The sequence below is a fragment of the Vanacampus margaritifer genome, chromosome 9 (assembly GCF_051991255.1).
Source record: "Vanacampus margaritifer isolate UIUO_Vmar chromosome 9, RoL_Vmar_1.0, whole genome shotgun sequence".
Taxonomy (NCBI): Eukaryota; Metazoa; Chordata; class Actinopteri; order Syngnathiformes; family Syngnathidae; genus Vanacampus; species Vanacampus margaritifer.
The window spans coordinates 15,478,363-15,500,013 of NC_135440.1; the positions used below are offsets into that span (position 1 = coordinate 15,478,363).

The 21,651-nt window shown below is 38.6% G+C and overlaps 2 protein-coding genes across 7 annotated transcripts in view; one reads left to right on the top strand and one right to left on the bottom strand.

The window, feature by feature from the left end:
- LOC144057616 (discoidin, CUB and LCCL domain-containing protein 1) overlaps nucleotides 1-2,424 on the bottom strand; it is an 18,263-nt gene extending 15,839 nt beyond the window's left edge. For both annotated transcript variants that reach the window (XM_077575407.1, XM_077575406.1), the window contains exon 1: nucleotides 2,242-2,424. In XM_077575407.1, the coding sequence (XP_077431533.1) occupies nucleotides 2,242-2,344 (103 nt within the window). In that variant the 5' untranslated portion in view covers nucleotides 2,345-2,424. The remainder of the gene's footprint in view (nucleotides 1-2,241) is intronic.
- Nucleotides 2,245-17,279, top strand: LOC144057617 (glucocorticoid modulatory element-binding protein 1-like). 5 transcript variants are annotated; one of them, XM_077575411.1, is made up of 11 exons: nucleotides 2,245-2,740; nucleotides 2,860-3,098; nucleotides 5,010-5,103; nucleotides 8,127-8,185; nucleotides 8,392-8,513; nucleotides 8,598-8,701; nucleotides 9,193-9,377; nucleotides 11,236-11,361; nucleotides 14,043-14,180; nucleotides 14,361-14,474; nucleotides 16,473-17,279. In XM_077575411.1, exons 3-11 carry the CDS (start codon nucleotides 5,018-5,020, stop codon nucleotides 16,952-16,954), a joined length of 1,416 nt encoding a protein of 471 aa, XP_077431537.1. In that variant the 5' UTR covers nucleotides 2,245-2,740; nucleotides 2,860-3,098; nucleotides 5,010-5,017; the 3' UTR covers nucleotides 16,955-17,279. The 5 variants fall into 5 exon arrangements, with proteins under 5 accessions (XP_077431537.1, XP_077431536.1, XP_077431535.1 ...); XM_077575410.1 differs by having other exon boundaries at nucleotides 2,246-2,740; nucleotides 4,972-5,103; XM_077575409.1 differs by lacking the exons at nucleotides 2,245-2,740; nucleotides 2,860-3,098 and adding an exon at nucleotides 3,241-3,400 and having other exon boundaries at nucleotides 4,972-5,103.
- The last annotated feature ends 4,372 nt before the right edge of the window (nucleotides 17,280-21,651 follow it).

The window sequence follows — 21,651 nt, forward strand, 5'->3', positions numbered from 1 at the left end:
TATATATATATATACTGTATATATATATCAATTTTTATGTTTTTGGGATGTCTGCTCAGTTTTATCTCCAAAACATCAATATAAAAAATAAAAGACAAAAATGGACAGAAGTGTTTTTCGCACAGCAGCGACGAAATATTGTCATATCAAAGAACCTCATATGACATCCATATTTGCCTTTTACAGGCTATCTTGCCTCTGTTACAGTTCTGATAGTATCAAGTAAAATTTATGGGTTGACTAACTTGAATTCAATCTGCGACGTAACACAGAATTATTATTTTTTTTTTAAATGACCGTTCATACAGGAAGACCTCTTGTAGATGATTTACAGAGGTAAGAAAAATATGCCATCTTTCCATAGGAAGTGAAAAGCCTCTTTACACAGAGACACTGCAAATATTGACCCAACACTTGTTCACCTTATACACTGACCCAGGTGAAGACCCTCAACTGTGTGCGTTTTCCCACAGCGATATACAGTTTCATCCCGCAATCAGATAATCTAATGTGCGATGAAAACTTGCTTGACAGCGACACTTGTTTTCACATAAAATGTTGGGAGAAAGCAAGTGTTGTGTGTTAAACGTCATGCTTCTGTCCCAGGTTTACTGCACGCCATTACACACAAAAGCCCGTTTCTGTTACAGCATTGATACTGAATGCGTATAATTGTTGGGTCGACTCACCCAATTTGATGTTAGGGCCGTTTCGAAAGATCAGCGACGTAAGAAAAAGAAAAATGCTAGTTTTTACAAAACGGTTAATAAGGGGTCTTTGGTTGTTGTTTTTTGGGGGCCGATACCTATCAGTAGTCAAGGAGGCTGATAACTAAAATTTGGAGCCGGAATTCATTTTCACTAAAAAGGGAAATAGTGACGTAAAAAACAAGAACCTCCAACTATTAACTTTGTTGATTTTTTAAAGCACATTTTTATTGAACAACTTTTAAGATTTGAAAAATATTATTATTATTATTATTTTTCTAAATCTTAGTTAATACAGAGCTTTGTTTTTAAATTCTAACAAAATTTCAGGGAGCTGCCCCCCAAAAAAAACTTAAAACAAGTAAATAGCTTCCTATTGTTTTCGACAGTAAATAAAGTTTTCCAAAATATCTGAAATGCTACATATTGACTTATCTTAATTTCAAACAAAAACGGAAGGTGCAGAGCGTTCCCAGGATAAGCAGCTTCTCTTATAAAAGTTAATTGGAAATTGAAATAAATAATTCCCTATAGTTAACAGTTTTAAATTGATCTATTATCCGCCGTATGATTCTTCAAGGACGAATATCGGCACCGGTAATTATAATCAGCCTAGTTTACATACAACTTTTCTGACATAAGACATTTGAAAGTTATGAACTTTGTGTGGTGCATACGTTCTCATGCAACACACTCAGGCATGCTCAGTTACCTCTGTACTTAACTTTTTCCATTTGATTTTTATATTTATATTCATATTTTTTGTTTTATATTCATGCTCTAGATGTGTATATAACTATATACCTACTGCACTAGCATAGGCTAATCGTAGACTATTCCGCATATTCCGATTTACGTACAAATTCAAACTCCGTCTTAAACCAAAGGAGCCTGTGTAAAGATATCATCACATAACACTCGAGGGGAAATATTATTTTGACCACTGCGCGTGGGCCCCACAAAACTCTGCCCATTTCCCAGCAATGGCAAAAGTGACTGTGAAGTTAATCATCAGCCGGCGTGAGGAAACCAAAGCCACAGGGAGACCGGCCAAAAATAACACTTTGATTGCACTGTTGAGTCTGGAGTATAATGAAGATATAATGCTTATTGATGTGGCATACGGATCCCACTTCAGTGTTGGAAAGGTAAACTCATAGCTGCAGGTAAACATGAAGGTAAGAGTATGTCAAGAATGTGTCACACGTGATCAACAAAAAAATAAAATCTTGAAATGACAGAACAACATGCAAAAGTGTAATAAATCACTACTAGTGTATACTTAATCTACGCAATTGATAATGAAATGCATGTTTTGACGTCACAGTGAGATGACATTACAGAACAGTATACAATAGTAAATGTAGCAAATATAGTTTTACAGTCTGGTTGTGAGTTCGAGCAGAAGAATGAAATATTATTTACAATGAAAGTATGTTTAAACATTTCAAGCACTTGCTAGCTAGCAAACTTACAGGGGGGGGGAAAGCCTCGAGACCCCAATTGGAGCTAATTCAACTAGTATTTAACTTACCCTCTTGGCCGTGGACTCGTATGCAAACAGAGCTAAAAGCAAGGCAGTATCCGATTAAAAATGATTTCACCGCATCTCCGATGTTTTCACACTTTGTTCTCATGTTTTCCACAGCTCAGTGCGGGCAAGTAAAGCGCAAGCCGCGGAGGCTCTTGTGACTTCTTGTGTTCCGCTCCCAACTGAGAAAAAGTTGTAGTAGAAAGTATCCCGTGTTTACGATTGGCCACGAGGCGCTTACCCGACTTGCGATTGGCCCATCGCCGCTGTCAATCAACACACCGCCCGCATTCCATTCCTAAGGGGCGGGCTATTGTCCGCACTGATCTGAGGTCAGTCTGCGCGCTCTTGTTAATGCTTTACCTTTGTTCGCAGGGAAGGTAACGCTGAACTCGGATCTACTACATTTTCTTCCTGATTAATTGAAGCTGCAAGTATGTTTTGTTGACATGTTAGAACACTCCACCCGTCACCCTTTGACAAAAGCACGTCTCCCCTAGAGGTACGTTCCAAAACAAAGAAGTAGAACCCCCACGAGTGGCATTCTAACATTTACGAGGTTTCCTTTTTAGAGTACATAACCCGTGCGTGTGTGTGTGTGTGTGCACGTTGTGTCTTTAGACGCGAGATCCGCCATGGGCTGAGAGGCGCGCCAATCAAGCGGCGCCCTCGCACATAAGAGTAATTTGACCGATTTACACAGCATCGCGTGCGAACGCACCGCTTGTCGTGACAGCGGGACAGATGCTTCTCAGGCAAAGGCTGCCTTCAGTGCGGGGAGCGTGGACGCGTCACGGCGCATGCTCTCCTACCTCTCTGGCCGGCGGAGGATGAGGAGAACGGTGGCCCGCTCAACAACGGTAAGTCAAACTATGACAATGTTGACTCAAAGTAGGAGGTGATGTGTTCGGGTGTGTGCTTTTTTTTTTTGGAGGGGGAGGCGGGTGGGGGGGTTCGAACGTGTGCGCGCGCGTGTGTGGATGAGGTGGGTTTGTGCGCTCGTTGTGCAGCGTGCGTGCGTGCCGGGCTGTGCGTGACGCCGCGCCAGCAGACGTCAGTTTGAGTGGGTGAAGGAGTGTGAGGGAGGCACGCAACGGCTCAGGCTCAGGCTCAGGCCACTTGCTAGTGCTGCTATGTTGGAGCTCTTGCATTTGAATAGACGGTTAGTAAATAACACTTTTCTCATGAATATTTGATTGCTATAGTAGGCTGCTTCTTTGTGCATGACTGACAAGCGTTTTGTCCAAATAATTCCAAAATGACGGCTGACTATTTGTCAGTTGTTGAAGTCTTATGGGAGATAGCATTTGCTTTATTTGGCCATACTGTACAACAGGATCTCCCAAACTTTCAGCTCAAATTTGTAAGTGATATTGACAATGCAGTACATATAGCAATGGCAAAGAACATAGAAGAAAGCATTACAATTAAAACAGGATTTCCGCAGGCCATTAAAAAGCATTAAAAGTAATTAAATCGAATTAGCTAAATGTATTAAAAAGCATTAAATATGATGTTCAGATGCATTAAAATTATGTTTTTAAAACATTGTTGTTCAAGCTTTATTTTACATAGAGCACTGTGCACATGAGTCACTGTATAACACAATGTAGCAATAAACTGTAATAAAAACATGTGTATTTATGGCGACGAGTGACTAATTGTAATTTACAATGAACAAAACGGCCTGGTGTCCACGAGTTGTTTCATGTTCCAAATACTAATTGCTCTGAATATCAAAAGAAAAATGTACTGTTTCCGTCACTAATGTCAACAGGAAACACTAATGCCACCTTGTGGCATAAAATTACTTCAACACAAACCTATGACTCAATGTTTCACACTCCTTTTAATTATTTGGTATATCTTTTTAACTTCAAATAACTTTATGAATTACTATAAGTTACTGTTTAATGAAGTAAAAGATATAGCCATATTTGTCCACTTTGATGTTATTTAACAAAAATATGGAAAACGTTTATTATTTTATTGTTTTTTTATTTTATTGTTATTATTAACACTTTATTGTACAATTAGAAAAATACATGTGATTAATTTGTGATTAATCGTGCGCTCAGTAAGGAAATCATGCGATTAATTCTGATTAAAAATTGTAATCGACTGACATCTCTAATATATAAACAGTATATGCATACATGTATGCACGTATGTATGCATGCATATGTGCGCATGTGTGTATGCAATATGACGTTGTTTTAACGTGCATTAAAAAGCATTAAATTGGATTTGTTGATACCTGCAAAAATAATAATAATAATGATAATAATGATATGTCAGTATAATATAACTATTATTCAGTATTGTCATCAGCTTTTGATATTAGGCGATCGAGTGGCAGCCATTTTGAATTTAAGTGACCATGCTATACTCTATATATGACAGGTACTTTCACCTGTTGATCGCTGTTTCATTGTTGAATAATACAGCTCTTCTTACAGGACAGATTTTGGCTTAGTATTACTCTCCTCATGCGTACATTACCTTTAATGCATAGGCTTGTTTTGTACAGTGAAAAAGACCAGTTCATGTGTGGATTATTCCTTTTTAAAGCCCATTATGGGTTCATTTTCTATAGCGGTTGCATGTCAGACATCACGACTGGAGGGGGAGAAGCTTTCATTGATGTGTGTGCGTGAAAATAGCGTCTGTGCGTGTGTGCGTTTATTTGGTCTACTGCTGTTAACATGCGTGGCTGGGCCTCTGTGCGTGCAGCTCTGTGAGGAGGGGTGCTGAGGTCATTGTGTCTGCAGGGGATCTCATGATGGAGAAGGAAGAGGAGGGAGGGTCCAGTGGCAACAACCATAAGGCTCAAGTCATCCTGCACCTGCAGCCCATCTTGCATGGGTAAATACTACGGACGTTGCTAGAGAGAGACGGATTATACAAACATGAAAACATACAAACATGACATCCACGTTACGAGATTTGCTGATCTAATAGATGTTACGTAATAATAATTCATAACGGCAGCAATATCAACCTGATTGTACGCACGTGCACATTGTAGCTACTCTAATTGTCACAGATATGACTTGAATCTGTCAAAAGTCATAAAATAGAAATTTTGTGAAAATTTACCAACAAAAATCAGACATCGATTTTGAATTGTGATTCAACCGAATAATAATTTTAGAATAAAATCTCAATCTCAAGGTCTGGTGATATTAGAAAATATTGAAAATATTCTGAACATATAACTCTAAAAACAGTTGGGTCGAAAATAACCCAACCGTGGGTCAAAAATGATCCTCTACTTGGGTCGATTTGACCCAACTTTGAGTCAAGAAATGTGTCTTTTACTGTAACACAACTCAAAAATATTGGTCAGATCCTTACTTGGGTCAAAAAATTGGGTCATTTTGTATAAAACAACCCAGAAAGTTGGCTCAAATTGACCCAGAAAGTGGATCTGTCCATTTTTGATCCATAATGGGGTTTCTTTTGAACCAACTGTTTTTAGAGTGTTGCACTCTTAAAAAAAAAAAAGACCCAATTTTTTTGGGGGGTGCTTTATACAAAATGACCCAATTTTTTGCCCCAAGTAAAGGATCTGACCAATATTTGTGAGTTGTTTTACACTAAAAGACCCATTTCTTCACTCAAAATTGGGTCAAATCAACCCAAGTAGAGGATCGGTCCATTTTTGACCCAACTGTTTTTAAGAGTGTATAAGGACACGTTCAACCAAGGTGACATGATGTGTATGTACCACACCAAACATGGACCAGAGGGAAAATTTATGACAAATTAAAGAGATAGACAATACGAATGGTATACATTTATACAACAAAATATTAAGTTAAGGGTACCATGATTTTTGTCTGGGCCTGTCTCATGAATTAATTTTTTTATTTTAATTTTTTATGAATAATAATTCTGTTGAACCACAATTCAAAAGCAATGTCTGATTTTCATTGGTTAATTTTTTAATATATATTTAAAAAAAAAAATCACATGTATTAAATTCAACAACTGTGGATTTTTCTTTCATTAATAGAAGGATAGGGGGTTCCAACAATTTTGTCCACATGTGCATCATATTCATTTATACTCCAGAAACAGATGATTAGCGATTAGATGAGATCATCGTTAACACATCTGCCTCACAGTTGAGAGTATCTGGGTACACATCTCGGTTCTGCGCCCTGCTGTGTGGAATCTGTAAGTCCTTCCTGCCACATCCCCAAAAATATGCACGCTAGCTTCAGTGGAGACGCTAATTTGTCTATAGGTGTGAGGGTGAACGGTTGTTTTTTTCCCCTATAAACTGACTTGAGGACCAGTCCAGGGTGTGCGTCATCACCGCCTGTTGCCCAAAGTCAGCTGGGATAGGCTTCAGCTCACAAGTGACCTTAATTATTAAGGACAAGCGGTATAAAAAATGAAAGGAGGAATAATGTTGTTATTAAGTTATAATATTGCTAGCATACACTAACAAAATATTTGAAGAGGTTGAAATTAAAGGATAAAGATTAATAACTGTCTGTGGCATGCTATTGTCAAAATACCTCACACACACACACACACACACACACACACACACACACACACACATATATATATATATATATATATATATATATATATATATATATATATATATATATATATATATATATATATATATATATATATATATATATATATATATATATAAACTATAGACATATTTACTATATTTCAGCCTCCCAAAACCCCCACAAATTCTTCTGTTATGTGTTTTTCATAAAGAAAAATGGCACTGTATTGTAAAATTCAAACGTTAAAACAAAAATCATAAAACATCAGTAAAAGAGGACGTAAATGGAAAAACCTGGCTTTATGGAGCGTAATTGTGCCTTTAAGGGGGCGTGGCCAAAGAGTGACATCAGTTCGAGTTCGACATTTAATAGAGGTCAGTTCAATGTGAGTCTTCTCCATGCTTCTTCTAAGTGCTTTCATGTTGCATTTGTGTTTGACTATTTGTAGCATTCAACAACATAAAGTTAACTGAAAGTTTAAACAAATAGCAGGATGGAAGTGCAGAATTGTATGCTCACAGACACTTTATAGGCAGGCAGTTAAAGATTTACTTAGTTTAGTTTCACACTTGATGGGTGGGCGGGCACTTAACACATTTAACAAACAAAAATATGGCAGCTACAATTTAATTCTTGCATCAATTTTATGTATAATATAGGTGGTCTTCAGTTTTTGGCTGAGTTCCGTTCCTTCGTCAGGAACATAACATAAATTTGTAGGCAGGTGACCTGTCGTCTTTCACTTAGCTATGCTAGGGTGGTGGTAATGCCATAATAACAGTAAACATTTGTATGAAAACCACTTCTAGCTGTATAAAAGAATAAAATTAAAAAAAATGTATACTGACTTCTTGTACAGACATACTACGACACTGTAAATGAGTTCATTGCATGCTGTTTGTAACCGTGAAATGTCATAATTACAGTAAACATTTGTATAACTACAGCAAATATTTGTAGGAAAAACAGCCGATGGAGTCTTATGCTGTGCGCCATTCGTAACCAAGTCAGGTGCGTCGTAACTCGTAACCAACAGCAAGTTGCTCCCAAGAACCACATAGACTGACTTTGGGCCTCTTCTAAATATAGCTCACCAGTGATAGGAGATTGGGATTTCCTAGGAATTTTGTTTGTAAACACTTCCAGATAGTGTTGCATTTTGATATTTATCTGTTTGATACTTTATCACAAGCATGGTGGGGGACATGCAAACTTCACATGGGAGACCCAGAGCAGAGATATAAAACCTCAAATCTCAGGAGTGTGAGGCAAAAGTGATATGAATTCAAAGTCAACGGTTCAGTACTAGTTTTTATGCTATATGTGACAATCTGTTGCCCTCTGCAGGGGAAATTATGACATTGCAGATACAAGCACCACGGTCTTGGCTATTGAGACTCAACATGGTAAGTACTGTAATCGACCCTGTCTGTGCCCTCATTAATTGCTTATTTAAATTAGTGTTATTTGCAATGTACAAAGTTTTATGATGCAGCTGAAGAATACTGAAATTAGCCCGTCGTTGTGATGACATCACTCAGTAGAACGTCTGCATATTTTTGCACTGATGAAAACATTGACAGGCTTTGTAAATATTTATTTATTTTTACAGATGACAGCAAATCAGAGGGCGAGAGTGTTGAGTATGGCTATCCAATTACTTGTGGAGAAAGTCGAGCTGTTTTACTCTTCAAGAAGTTTGTGTGTCCTGGAATCAATGTTAGATGTGTTAAAGTAAGTGGATTGTTTTTTATTCTTGTGGCGTATAAGTCTTTGCTTGTTTGTTTATAAGCGCACACTGTTGACTTGTTTTCGCAGTTTAACGACCAGCTTATCAGTCCTAAGCAGTTTGTACACCTGGCAGGCAAAGCCACCCTGAAGGATTGGAAAAGGGCCATCAGACTCGGCGGGGTTATGCTCAGGTAGACAAAAAACGGATAAATATGTTTTTGGGACCATGGTAATATTTCAAATTCAACGTTTTTATATGTTTTTGTGCGCAAATGAGTTAAATTTGTCTCTTTAAGAAAAAAGATGAAGCACATTAATCAACAGAGCAAAATCGCAACCACCTCCTCGGTTTGTACCTGCTAAATTAGCACAAGTGGAAGCAATTATTGTTTTTTATTTGGTGTCCATATTTTTGTGCCAGCCGTACCTGACTTGAAAAGGTAGCAGGATCAAATATCAGGCAAACAAACTGCAGTGTGTTGCTTTTCGCCCACTTTATCACGTTTACTCTTGTCCCTTGGAGTACATGTGAGTCAATATTCGGACTCAAAGGCAATATCTGTTGTTTTCATCTTTTATCCTGTAGAGGTCTTTGTGTTTGAGAAAGTATTGGGATCGTTGTGATCTCAAGACTTAAACAGCCCTTGGCACCTGCCCAATAAACTGCTTGGTTCTCACGCAGAAAAATGATGGACTCCGGCCAGATAGACTTCTACCAGCATGACACGGTGTGCAGCAACACATGCCGCAGCACTAAGTTTGACATGCTGATCAACAACTCGCAGCTTCCTCTGGGGACGTCCGTGCCGCCCAACCCCTCGTCCCTGGCTCTTGAGTCTCTCGGAGGGCAGGCGCCTCCCCTGACAGGTACACGGTTCGCAACCACTGTGACGTGGCTCATGGGTGTGCTGGGAGAGTTGATCAGGTGTGGAGTGGCAAATGATCCAATTTCCCCCAAAATTTTGGGGAAATTTGTATTCACTTACTACAAATCATGTCTTAAGTAGGGATAGCATTTTGACGAATATCGGCATCGGTCATTTTGAAGAATCATACGGCCGATAATAGATCCATTTAAAAAATGTAATTTTCATTGATGTTTCTGACCTTGAGAAATCTCTGTACCTTTTGCCTTTGTTTGAAATTAAAATTAGATAAGTAACATTTTAATACTTCAGATATTTTGAAAGTTAAAAAACTTTATTTACTTTAGCAAAGAATAGGGAGCTATTTAACTTTTGAAGATGTGCTATTGCCTCTGGAAGATTCCTGAACTTTTTGTTAGATTTGTAAAACAAAGATGTCTATTGACTAAGATTTTTTTTTAACTCCAATATTTTACTAACCCTAAACGTTCGATAAACATGCTTTTTTTTTTAAAAAAAAAAAGCTGAGTTTGTATTTTTAAAAATTGTTATGCCAATATTTTCCTTTTTAATCAAAATGGATGTCGGCTCCAAATATTGGTTATCGCCGTCCTTAATAATAATGCATCGGATTTATATAGCGCTTTTCTAGACACTCAAAGACGCTTTACAACAGAACGAAACATTATTCATGCACTCGGTAAGCTACTTAAGTAGCCACAGCTGCCTACGGCCCCCTCTGACTACCACCAAACATTCGCACCTTCCATACACTAGTGTGAGCAGCACTGGAGGCAATGTGTGTGAATGGCCTTGCCCAAGGACACGACGACACACGACTTGGGGAGAGCGTGGATCGAACAGCCGACCTTCTGGTTACTGAACAAACCGTCTCTACACCCTGAGCCATGGCCTTGACTAATAATAATGGCTATCGGTATCGGCCCTGAAAAAAACATATTGTTCTATCTAGTCTATTTAATTACATTTTTTAAATTTTAAATTATTATTATTATTTTTTATTAATTTATTATTATTTTTATTTTTTTATTTTTTTTATTTTGTATTAAATTTATAATTTATATCTATTTATTTTAGATATTTATTTATTCAGACGAGATAATCATTAATTCTGTACATCTTCATTGTCAGGTGGAAACCACCCACAGTATGTTCAAGTTTGGTTAATTTCATACTTTTCCCACAAATTGATTCTATTGGCCAGTCCGTAAAACACTGCCGTGAGATTTTAGTAATATCCAATACGTGTGCCTTGGCTCAATAAAGATTGGGAAACAGTGCCCTAGTAGTTGGCTATTTTCAATTTGCTGCATTCTATCGCTCATGTTTCCCCCTTTGGCGTGTTGTACCATAAAGATGCTCGCAGAAGCCCCCTGGTTTGAATTTATCTGTCTCCCAAGATAATGAAATACTTTGAAAGCTGCAAAAAATAATTGGATTGGCGCATCAGTCTTTCCTCAGCCTTATCGCTATTATAAAAGGACCTCAAACCGAATGCCCCTGAGGTTGTTAAAATTTCCAATTAGACCAACATTTTCTGGTCCAAGACACATCTCAAGTATTTTCTTGCGGAAAACATCAACTGTCATCACACATGACATGTCTGGTCAGTTTATGACACAAAATCTACATTTATTGCAAATATTTTTTCCATAGGAAATCATGCAAAGTGAATTATTTTACTTTTTATCATCTTGAACTGTCACTCATTTAAATGTATAAGGCAATATTTTAGATAACATTGCTAACTCTGATGCAAATTAAAGTACAACTAAAATAACCAAATTAACTGCAGAGCGTCACCGCATTTCCAGCGTTTGATCCCCCTCTCGTTTCAGGAGAGTCTCTGCATGACGCAACCGACTTGGAGGAGGCCTTGGACGATAAATTTGGTGGAGAGTGGAGCTCCGCTCACCTGGCCACAGCCAATGGACACGCCAAGAGGAAGAGGAGTGACACACCTGGTAAAGAAAACGCGCAGTTTTCCTTTGAGCCAAGCTGGAATATAAATACAAGTTATCTTGGGTTCTCCACTTTAGAGCTGGATGAAAAGATGCTTTTTATATCCGGCGAGCAGGCAGCTAAAATTGTGTCTGCTTTATCTGTGTATGTGTTTGCGATTCATTAGAATTCAGGGCAGTATTTGCGAGTCAAGTCAGAAATGTATATTTTTGAGAGTGTCTATCCTTCAGGGAGGAAACAAAGAATCAATGAGATGCCCTGAATGTGGCATGAAGTTATATAAAAATAAGCTACATTGAAGAAAACCTCAGCCCTAGGAGAAGTTTGCAGCAGCAGGTGGAACAATTTAATAATCATTACTCGACAGGATAGGAAATTTTTAAGTTTTTTTTTAAAAATTGGAATATTAGTAAAATTTATTTTACTGCCAAACGTTATCCAAAAAACAACCCCTACAGTGCCAGACGATTTTTAGCATTTTCACTCATTTTCAAGGCAAACAGAATATTGTGTGTTATGACTACATAAACATATGAAAGATTGGATTCCATTATTTCTACCTTATTACGTTCTTTAGTAACCACCATTTGAAAATAGGTAATTTGAGTGACATCAAGCGAAAATGGAAAAAATAAGAAAACAAGCTTTTTATGAAAAGATTAATTTTCTGCACAAACAACAGTGGCTTTGACACTAATATTTATTGTTTAGTGACGCTCTGTGAATTTGATTTAATGTGACTTTGACGATTCACGTCATCCTTGAAAACGTTCTATTTCCTAAAATCCGCCATGTTGTCATGTAATTTGATACCCGGAAGCCCATTAAAAAGAGATACAATGCTGCCATCTGCTGGCCATAGGTAGTGGCTGTTTTGGGATTTTTCCGCCCCATTCGCAAAACAGCGCTACACAAGACGTTGCACTGCCCATTGAAAAAAACAACAACCAGTAGTTGACTTCAATTGATGTTATTGCCGGTATTCAGTGGGCGTGTCCTTAACGTCAATTGACGTTTTTGGCGAAAAATTTAATAAAAATGGAACTTAGCCCATTGCAGCTAATTGTACAGCTCCAACATTGATAGTCTTTTATCTACGTGGCACATAATAAGGAATAAATAGGAGAAAGATTATATGTTCATCAAGTGGAATTTTTTTGTTTGTTCAAAAAGCTAAAGCACCCTTAATATCATTTTAGGAACAAAAAAAAAACTATACCACTGATGACTGCAGTACAGTGCATTTTAGGTTATTATTTTTTAAACATTGCCTTCTAATCCTTCGAGGCAGACAAAGCTAGCACAGTCACTTGTTTGCTCTCTTGACACTCATTTATGTAACTGTATGTTATAAGAATTGTTTTTAATATGGCCTTGAAATGACCCAATTGAAACACCCTTTATCATAAACATCATCTACACGACTCACAGGCAGTTTGGGATATTTGGCTTTTGGGTGGCATTTCAGGATGCACCTAAGATGCAATATAAACTGTACAGATGAACTTAACCTGAACTTTTCTAAACTTTTGAGTGCACGACTCCAACTCTGTGATATTTCAGTACTTTTTGTTCTCTGACGAGGAACCAAACAAGAAAATTCACAACAAGTGTTTAGTCCATGAACTATAGTTTTTTTTATTTAACGTGATTGTTTTACATTTGTGCCCGAGAAGGTGAACGTTTTTGTTGCGTTAATGGTGACACCCCATCCCTTCCCCATGGGCAATTGCAACGAGTCTCAACCTGTTGTGTAAAATATGCTACATAAATAAACTTGACATGACCTCCAACCCTTTTATCCTCCCATCTGTGTGACTGCTGCGCCTTTCCCAGATCCTCCCTGGCTTCCTAACATTTTCACAGTTTCCCTCTCTTTTTTTGCTGCTACCTTTTCCCTTGCATTATTTTATTAGCACTTCTGTGCTTTTTAGTACTCTATAACTAGAAAATAAAAACAAAGCAAGAGTTCTCAAACATTTTGGGTCCAAGGGCCACTTGCAGGGGGGGACATTTTTTTCCAAGTACCCACTCATAATCTTAATGCCAATAAAACATAACTGCCGTGTGTACCCCAAGTCTGCTGTGTTCGCTCCCACAACGGCACTAAGTGTTAGGATTACAAATCAATGTTATTTTGGGGAAATAAGTTGGACAGTAATATGAAAATAAAGTCTTACTTTGGAAAAAGGAAAAAGTGTTTGCAAGAACAAAGGTATCAGTAGTATAAAAAATTGTAATAAAAGGGAAGGCAGCAAGTGAATTTGAAGGATACAGTTTTATTTTTGTAGTACACTATTTTGCCTTTTATTCTAGCAAAAATGCCTTAATTCCCCAAATAATTGGATTATAATCTCCCCAAACATTGCTGCTTTTCCCCCCTTGAAAGTAGGACTTAAATTCTGGAATAATATGCCTTTGGTTTTAAAAGAAAAAAAGCAGTGAATAGTGAGCAAAATTGTTTTAATGTTTGTTTTATTGGCAAACCGGCCCCCATATGTCGCTATGCATTTTTTTTTAAATTATCTGATTTTTGCTAACTATTTGTGGACCCCCGCGGACCTCAGTTTGAGAACCCCTGGATGCTAACTTTTATTGTTTTCACTTGTTTTTCTGTCACTTGCACACACACATGTGAATACAGTAAAAAATGTTATTCTGCCTCACATTTGTTTGTGTCTAGACGGCATATTAAGCTTGTGGCAGGGTGTGGCCGAATGTGGGCTGATGGGGGAGGTCCTGTCCGGTCTTCAGGCGCACTTATTGGCCACTCTGAAAGGTGTGGAGGTTCGCAGCGAGAAGGCCGAGCTGCAGGAGACTGGTGAGTTCCCGCGGCGAGAACTTGCAAAATACTCAAGGTTGAAACAAAAAATGGATATGCTTTGAGTAGAATATTGATCAAGTAAATGTTTAATGCAGAAGGCCCCGCCGGCTAAATACGACCTTCTAACATTCAAGTCTCGCACTGTTGCTGAGGATTGATTTATTTGTCTCGTTCCAGACGCCATCATCTTGAATTCGCTGTGTGAGATGTTTGGGCTGTTAGACTCAGTCAAGCAAGCGCTGGAACAGCGGCGCAGCCTGAAGGAAGAGGATGACGACAATGGCGTTTATGGTGAGGAGCGCTATTATTCACAGTATACCACTGGGGTCGACCGCAACTGAACATTCAGGGCTTATAGTTTAGGAGAAAACTCATGTGCGCTGTGGCGAAAATGCCGGCGGATCCTGATTTTCGCATTAGCGCAAGGCTCGCTACGTATTTGCCAATTTGGCAGAAAGGTCGACAGCAAACTCGGTGGGCCGGCGCAGTAGAAGGTGTGTTGTTGGGGTGACAATTTGGTGGCAAAAGGTCAATCTGAACCTTACATCTGACCACACCACATCTAAGTGGCCGGTAATATGTAAACAGCAGGCATCAAACTCTTTGAATCATGGTTTTCTCATTTGAAAATTATCCTATCGGGCAGCACAGATATGGCGAGTGGGAAGTGGCTGACAAATGATCGTGCGCCCACTTAACGGCACAGATGTACTTCGGCTATGTCGAAACTCGCTGCATTTAAAGGAAATGAAAGTAGTCATTTTGATTGGCCATGATTGAAGTCAGCTATGAGCACTCCCACAGCGATGGGATACGGAAGTCGCCATTCAGGATTTATGCTGGTCACGACAAGACAATTTCACTAAATTGACTACATTTTTTAAAGACAATGTCCCAAAAATAAATAAATAAATAATCATTTATGATGTTGGCCAATCTTTCAGCATTTTTCAAGCAATTTCTAAAAGATACTAAATGAATAATATGACTTTTATTTAAAAAAATATATATAATACAACAGACAAAAACAAACAAATACATGTAACAAACATCCATCCATTCATTTTCTATTATGGTCTTGGTATGCTAGAACCTATCCTGGACTGGTTGTCAGTCAATCACAGACAGACAAACAAACAAACAAACAAAAAATGCATAAATAAAACTGACATTTTGTCCAATAAATGAAATATTTACAATTTTGATACCCCCCCATTAAAAAAAAATAGAAGGAAACATTTGTAAAAATAAAACTGTAGTAACATTTCATTTTTGGGGGGGTCTTAATTGTCACACAGGTGAAGAAAAAAAATCACCTTACTCTTTAATTTGGCTATGCTTAAAGCTGCACTTTAAAAATGTACTCAAAAATCTCTTTATAAGCCTTTTTTATTGTTCATTTATGGCTGAAACATTTTCTAAATGAGTAGTTTAATAACGTAGGTGTTCATAATGACAACTCCTGAAAACCTCAGGCTAATAGTTTTCAGACTGGATTTAGGTGCGAATTTTCCGCCTTCTGATGTGACATCATGCATGCTTTTGTGTACGTGAGGAAGGGAAAATGCAGTTTCATATTTTGGCCACAGGTGGCAGTAGCGATTCGAAATTCAATTTTCTGTGTTCAGTAGCTTTAAAGAACTTTGATTTTCTTTGCGGCAGCACGGTGGTTGACTGGTTAGCACGTCCGCCTCCCAGTGCAGAGGATGTGAGATCGAGTCCGGGCTTCGGCCTTCCTGGGTGGAGTTTGCATGTTCTCCCCGTGCTTGCGTGGGTTTTCACCGGGTACTCCGGTTTCCTCCCACATTCCAAAGACATGCATGGCAGGTTAATTGAACACTCCAAAATTGTCCCTAGGTGTGATTGTGAGTGTGGTTGTTCGTCTCTGTGTGCCCTGCGATTGGCTGGCAACCAGTTCAGGGTGTACCCCGCCTACTGCCCGAAGCCAGCTGGGATAGGCTCCAGCACCCCCCGCGACCCTTGTGAGGAAAAAGCGGCTAAGAAAATGGATGGATGGATGGATGGATGGATTTTCTTTGCATGTTTTTTTCTTCTCTCAACACCCTTTGTTGAAGCTCAAGGTATCCCCCGACATGCTTTTCTTGCCTCGCCGCCAGGTTAAGCGTTATAGTAGTAGTAGTAATCGCCCGCTTCCTTTCCCCGTCGACGAATGACGAATAATAATCAGCTGGATGTTGTTGTCGTCTGCTGGTCGGATTCCGAATAGACCTCATGGTCAGGGGGCATCGGATGTGCCAGTGTAATACTTTCTATTCTGTCCCCCTGTAGAGCTGGAGGAGCTGTCAAAAGAACGGCGGAAGCAGGCGTGTGTTAAAAACACACCCTACAAACACTTATCCCCCAAGCACCTTCGACCCCAACGTCACCAGCCGTCCAACAGCAATCTGTCGCCAACCCTCAGCAACACTGTCATCCAGCCGCTCTCGCTCATGGGCTTACCCGAGTCGCCGTACGCTCATCCCAACATCAACCCTCAGCACGCCAGCCACTTCCCCACCCCTAGCGGGCCGCGAGGGGGCGCCGTGAAGAGGGAGGAGAGGACCCGGGCGCTGTGTGAGTCGGGCAAACAGGCGAGGGCCCACAGGGCGGGACAAGAACTTAAGTTGGAGATGCAGCAGGGTCTTGGACAAAGGGCGTGCAAGCTTCCGCCTCAGTTAGGAAGTGATGAGCGAGTTGAGGGAAAGAGCTTGCATGGCTTTGAAAAGGTGGCGTTGGGGAGAAAGGGGTTAAAAAATCTGAAAACTAAATAAGAGAACGCTGCTGAATTAAGTGGGACACGATCCCAAAGTCAAAGGCCATTTGTGAAAGAGTACATTGTAAACCTGTCTTTGCGACTACTTTCAGAGTTAGTCTTCGGTGACTATGTTTTCCCTTGTGGTAAAAGTAGTTCGGGATAGGTAACAAAATGAAACATTTCTTACGATATTTGTAATTGAAAATACTTTTTGTCAGTCATTGTATAATTAAGTGTTGAGGTTTATATGATACCAATTTTTAAACATCGGCTGAACATCTCACTCAGGCTTCTATAAAGGCAAAATGTTGCTTCCCAATAAAAAAAGCATGTATCTCCAAGTTTTGTATTTATTTTTATCCACAATTCAAAGGAAAGTTTTTTTTTTTTTTTTTGTAAATAGAGCACATTAACAGATACGGTAGGAGAATGGGGCTTGTTGTCACATTGGGTAGGTTGTCACATTGCAATTATCTTCCCCACCAGACGGCACAACTAAAAAGTGCAACTTTCTTCCTTTATATGTTCAGGGATGGTATTCTGTGAGAAGAGAATCGCACATTGTGAGCTGAGGCGCGCCAATTAACTATTTTTAAACAACTCAATGGAATTTAAACTTTTTTTTTTTTTTACGGGGATCGCCTAGCTCCAAATCCTAGCATGGACTTGTTAAAGGAGAGATTCAGTTAGATGTTTTAAGCTAACTCTCAACTAGAACTAGTATTAGCAAGCGTAGTAGTTTGGGGCTACATGTCTCAGTCATTTTGGTGTTAGTTGTCACGTGACATACTGTATGCAAAGCATGGGCCAATCAAGTACAAAAACAGCAATTTTGTCCGTGTTTTGTTAGTTGTAAATTAGCGTGACAACTTATCCGATAGTGGGGTAACATGTCACATGTCTCCTCTCTATCGCTGCACTGACACAAAATGTGAGAATTACATGAAAATTGCATGAATACAAACTATATACCTGAGATTCTTCTCCATCAGAAGGATGTAAGAAATTTTAACTTTATATTTTTTGAAATAAGCATCGTCCAGATCAAAATCCTACCAACGTGGACTTGAACGAGGAGAGATCCAGAGAGTTGTTTCAAGATAACTTTAAACGAGAGCGAGTGTTAGCAAATATGATAGTTTGGGGCTACATGTCTCAGTCATTTTGGTGTTAGTTGTCACGTGACATACTGTATGCAAAGCATGGGCCAATCAAGTACAAGGACAGCAATAATTTTGTCTGTTTTATTAGTTGCAAAATCCAGTGTGACAACTTACCCTTTTTAGTGTGACAACTTATCCGATAGTGGGTAATATGTCACATGCCTCCTCTCGAAAGCTGCACTGACACAAAATGTGAAAATTACATGAAAATCACATGAATACAAAATATATACCTGAGACTTTTTTTTATTCCAGTTCTAGTTGGAACTTCTTATGAATACATTACTTTGCTACTAATTTACAAGGAAGTTGTTAAAAGTCCAAAAATGAACCTGTATGATCAAAGAACACATTTAAATAAATCTCAGTTTCAAGCTGCAGTCTAAATTGTTTTAAAGGTATTAAAGTTCACAGGTGTCTTAATTGTGTGTCTGTCAAATGGTTTTGTCAAAATATCCTAAAAGTCACTTTACATACACTGCTTCTTGTCTTGCTTAAATGAGTCTCATTCAAGTGAGTTAGCCCTCATCATGCTCCACATTTTGCTGGGCCAATGGCAAGTATGAATTCCCGTTACCATGACAACTAGGCTGCACTTGAGCCCCGAATCAAAAAAGAAAAAAAAAAAAGAGACTGAGAACCGCAAAGCACTAGCAAGCCCCTATGAATTGATTAGGTTTTAATTTATATAGCCCCAATTTACAACGGAGCCTTATCTCAAGGGGCTAAACGCATGAAGCGGATCGAGAAGAACGCTCTTCACGTGTTAAGAGACCAATTGAACCCCCGCACGAGCGAGCGCTATGCAATGGATGCAAGAAGAAAGAACACTCAGACTCTGTGCTCTATTTTCATACACATCGTACAATGAATTCTCACCAGGAACTATTTAAATCAAATGTAATCGCTTGTATCCAGTAAAACTCACTGCAGCTCTGCTTACCTTTTGACTTGGCGGTATAGTCTGGCTATTACTTTAAAAAGCTTTGGATCTTCGACCAGCAGAGCTGCTAAGTCACAGGAGGAGAAACTTGATGTGTGGTCAAAGTAGCTTTTCAAACAATTATAAGTCAATTCTCCAAAGTGCAAATATCTGCAGCATGATGGACCACTGGCACAATTCAAATTGTCCCCCCCCATAGCTGCTGTTTGGTTGTGACTGCAGGGTAAATCAATACGAGATCACATCTACAAAGCTTCCCTTTGAGTATTGACCTTCCAGCATGTTGCACTTGAGGTCACGCACGCAAATCGTTGCTTTCAAAAAAGACATTTCTCCACACCTGAAGTCAATGTTAGTCGTTTGTCCAGAAGCCCACTTGCGCTTTGTTCAACATGTGCGACGTCAGAGCTTCCTGACGGACAGCGATGGCCCTCGAGAGAACTTTTGTACTAACGCACATAGCAAGGAAGTGTTAAGCAGCTGCAGATAAAAAGCTTGTACTGCATTGGTATATAAAAAAAAATTTAAATTTTAAATTTTAAATTTTAAATGACTGAGACTTGTAGCCCCAAACTATCATATTTGCTAAAACTAGCTCTCGTTTAAAGTTATCTTGAAACAACTCTCTGGATCTCTCCTCTAACAAGTTCACGTTGGTAGGATTTTGATCTGGACGATGCTTATTTCAAAAAATATAAAGTTAAAATTTCTTACATCCTTCTGATGGAGAAGAATCTCAGGTATATAGTTTGTATTCATGCAATTTTCATGTAATTCTCACATTTTGTGTCAGTGCAGCGATAGAGAGGAGACATGTGACATGTTACCCCACTATCGGATAAGTTGTCACGCTAATTTACAACTAACAAAACACGGACAAAATTGCTGTTTTTGTACTTGATTGGCCATGCTTTGCATACAGTATGTCACGTGACAACTAACACCAAAATGACTGAGACATGTAGCCCCAAACTACTATGCTTGCTAATACTAGTTCTAGTTGAAAGTTAGCTTAAAACATCTATCTGAATCTCTCCTTTAACAAGTCCATGCTAGGATTTGGAGCTGGGCGATGCCCGTAATAAAAAAAAAAAAAGTTAAATTAAAATTCTAACCACTACACTACCAATCGGAACTAATATATTCTGTGTATACCTTATACCCTAATTGTAGATTAGTTTAAATGCTTGGTTCAAGTGTAGGTGTCAGCCTGACATGCATGTTTGAATCCCGAGGTGAAATGAAATCATTTGCAGCGCTCTCCATCATCCATCCATCATTCGGAGCTAATGACATTGGAGCCTTGCACTCATGTTGGACGCCCTCAACACGTCTGTCGGCGCCTTTTAATTGAATTCACGGCGTTAATGGTGACGAGCCGCAACGTGAGCCTGTGTAATGACTTCTCGCTCCTCAGAGCCATGGAAAAATGTGCTTTCTCTTCTTTGAAAAGCTCAAGCTCAGCTTTTAGGAGTCTGAACCTAAAAGTCGTTGGCGCTGCTCAACACACTAATGTTGACGGATGACTGAGAAGCTAGATGTCAAAAAGAAGTCTTGTTTTTTTTGTGTTATTAATTTTATGATTACCTTATTGTTGAAAACGAATTGGCATACAGTAGAACACCTATGGGACGTTGGCCGACATTTTGAAAAAAAAAAATCCCTTATCATCATATCCAGTGTCACGCTGTTGTCATCATAAAACCTTCATTAACAGTACAAGCAATGTTTTAAATAACATTTATATGGTCATACAAATGTAAAAGGAAGTTTCCTAACATAAAAAACAACCAGTATTGTAAGTTGTGGCCACAGTTACTTTGAAAAAGTAACTTAATTACTTAACTGTTAGTAAGTTACCTTAGTTACTTTACTTACTTTTCTTAATACTTTATTATTGTTTTCTATTCTTTATTATAATAATATTCTTCTTCTACTACTATTTCTTTCTTCTTCTACTACTTCTTCTTCTTCTACTACTTCTCTTGTCTTCTTCTTCTACTATTTCTCTTCTTTTGTTCCCTTCTACTTCTTCTTCTTCTTCTACTACTTATTTTTCTACTACTTCTATTTCTACTTTTTCTTCTTCTTCTTCTTCTACTACTTCTTTTTCTACTACTTCTTCTTCTTCTACTACTACCTCTTCTACTTCTACTACTTCTCTTATCTTCTTCTACTATTTCTGTTATTTTGTTCCCTTCTACTCTTTCTTCTTCTTCTTCTTCTTCTATTTCTTCTTCTACTACTACTACTACTACTACTAGCCTGGTGGTCTGGGACAGACAAAACTCCACCCTGAATAATTTATTTTATTTACTGTATATATTTTGGGTGTGGGGGGGGGGGGGGGATTGAGGACGACGAATCACATACCCGAATCACATATCATGTTCGTCATAGTGAGGTTGGTGAAAAACATCCAGCGATTACTAACCAAAAATGATAGTTCCGTACTGTAATTTGTGTTCAAAGTCATGATTTTGTTCAATGGGTACTATAAATGAACAAAATGCTAATCTGATTATTATAATTATTATGACTGATAACTACAGTAGTTTTAAACAGTTAAATAAATAAAAAATTCTGACATGCTTTGGTATGCCGCAT

What these genes read in the sequence shown, in the direction of transcription:
- LOC144057617 (XM_077575409.1), top strand. Translation starts at nt 3,372, where the DNA reads ATGTTGGAGCTCTTGCATTTGAATAGACG. An exon ending in GGCTATTGAGACTCAACATG is followed by an intron (nt 8,186 to 8,391) that starts GTAAGTACTGTA and finishes TTATTTTTACAG; the next exon opens with ATGACAGCAAATCAGAGGGC. An exon ending in GGCCGAGCTGCAGGAGACTG is followed by an intron (nt 14,181 to 14,360) that starts GTGAGTTCCCGC and finishes GTCTCGTTCCAG; the next exon opens with ACGCCATCATCTTGAATTCG.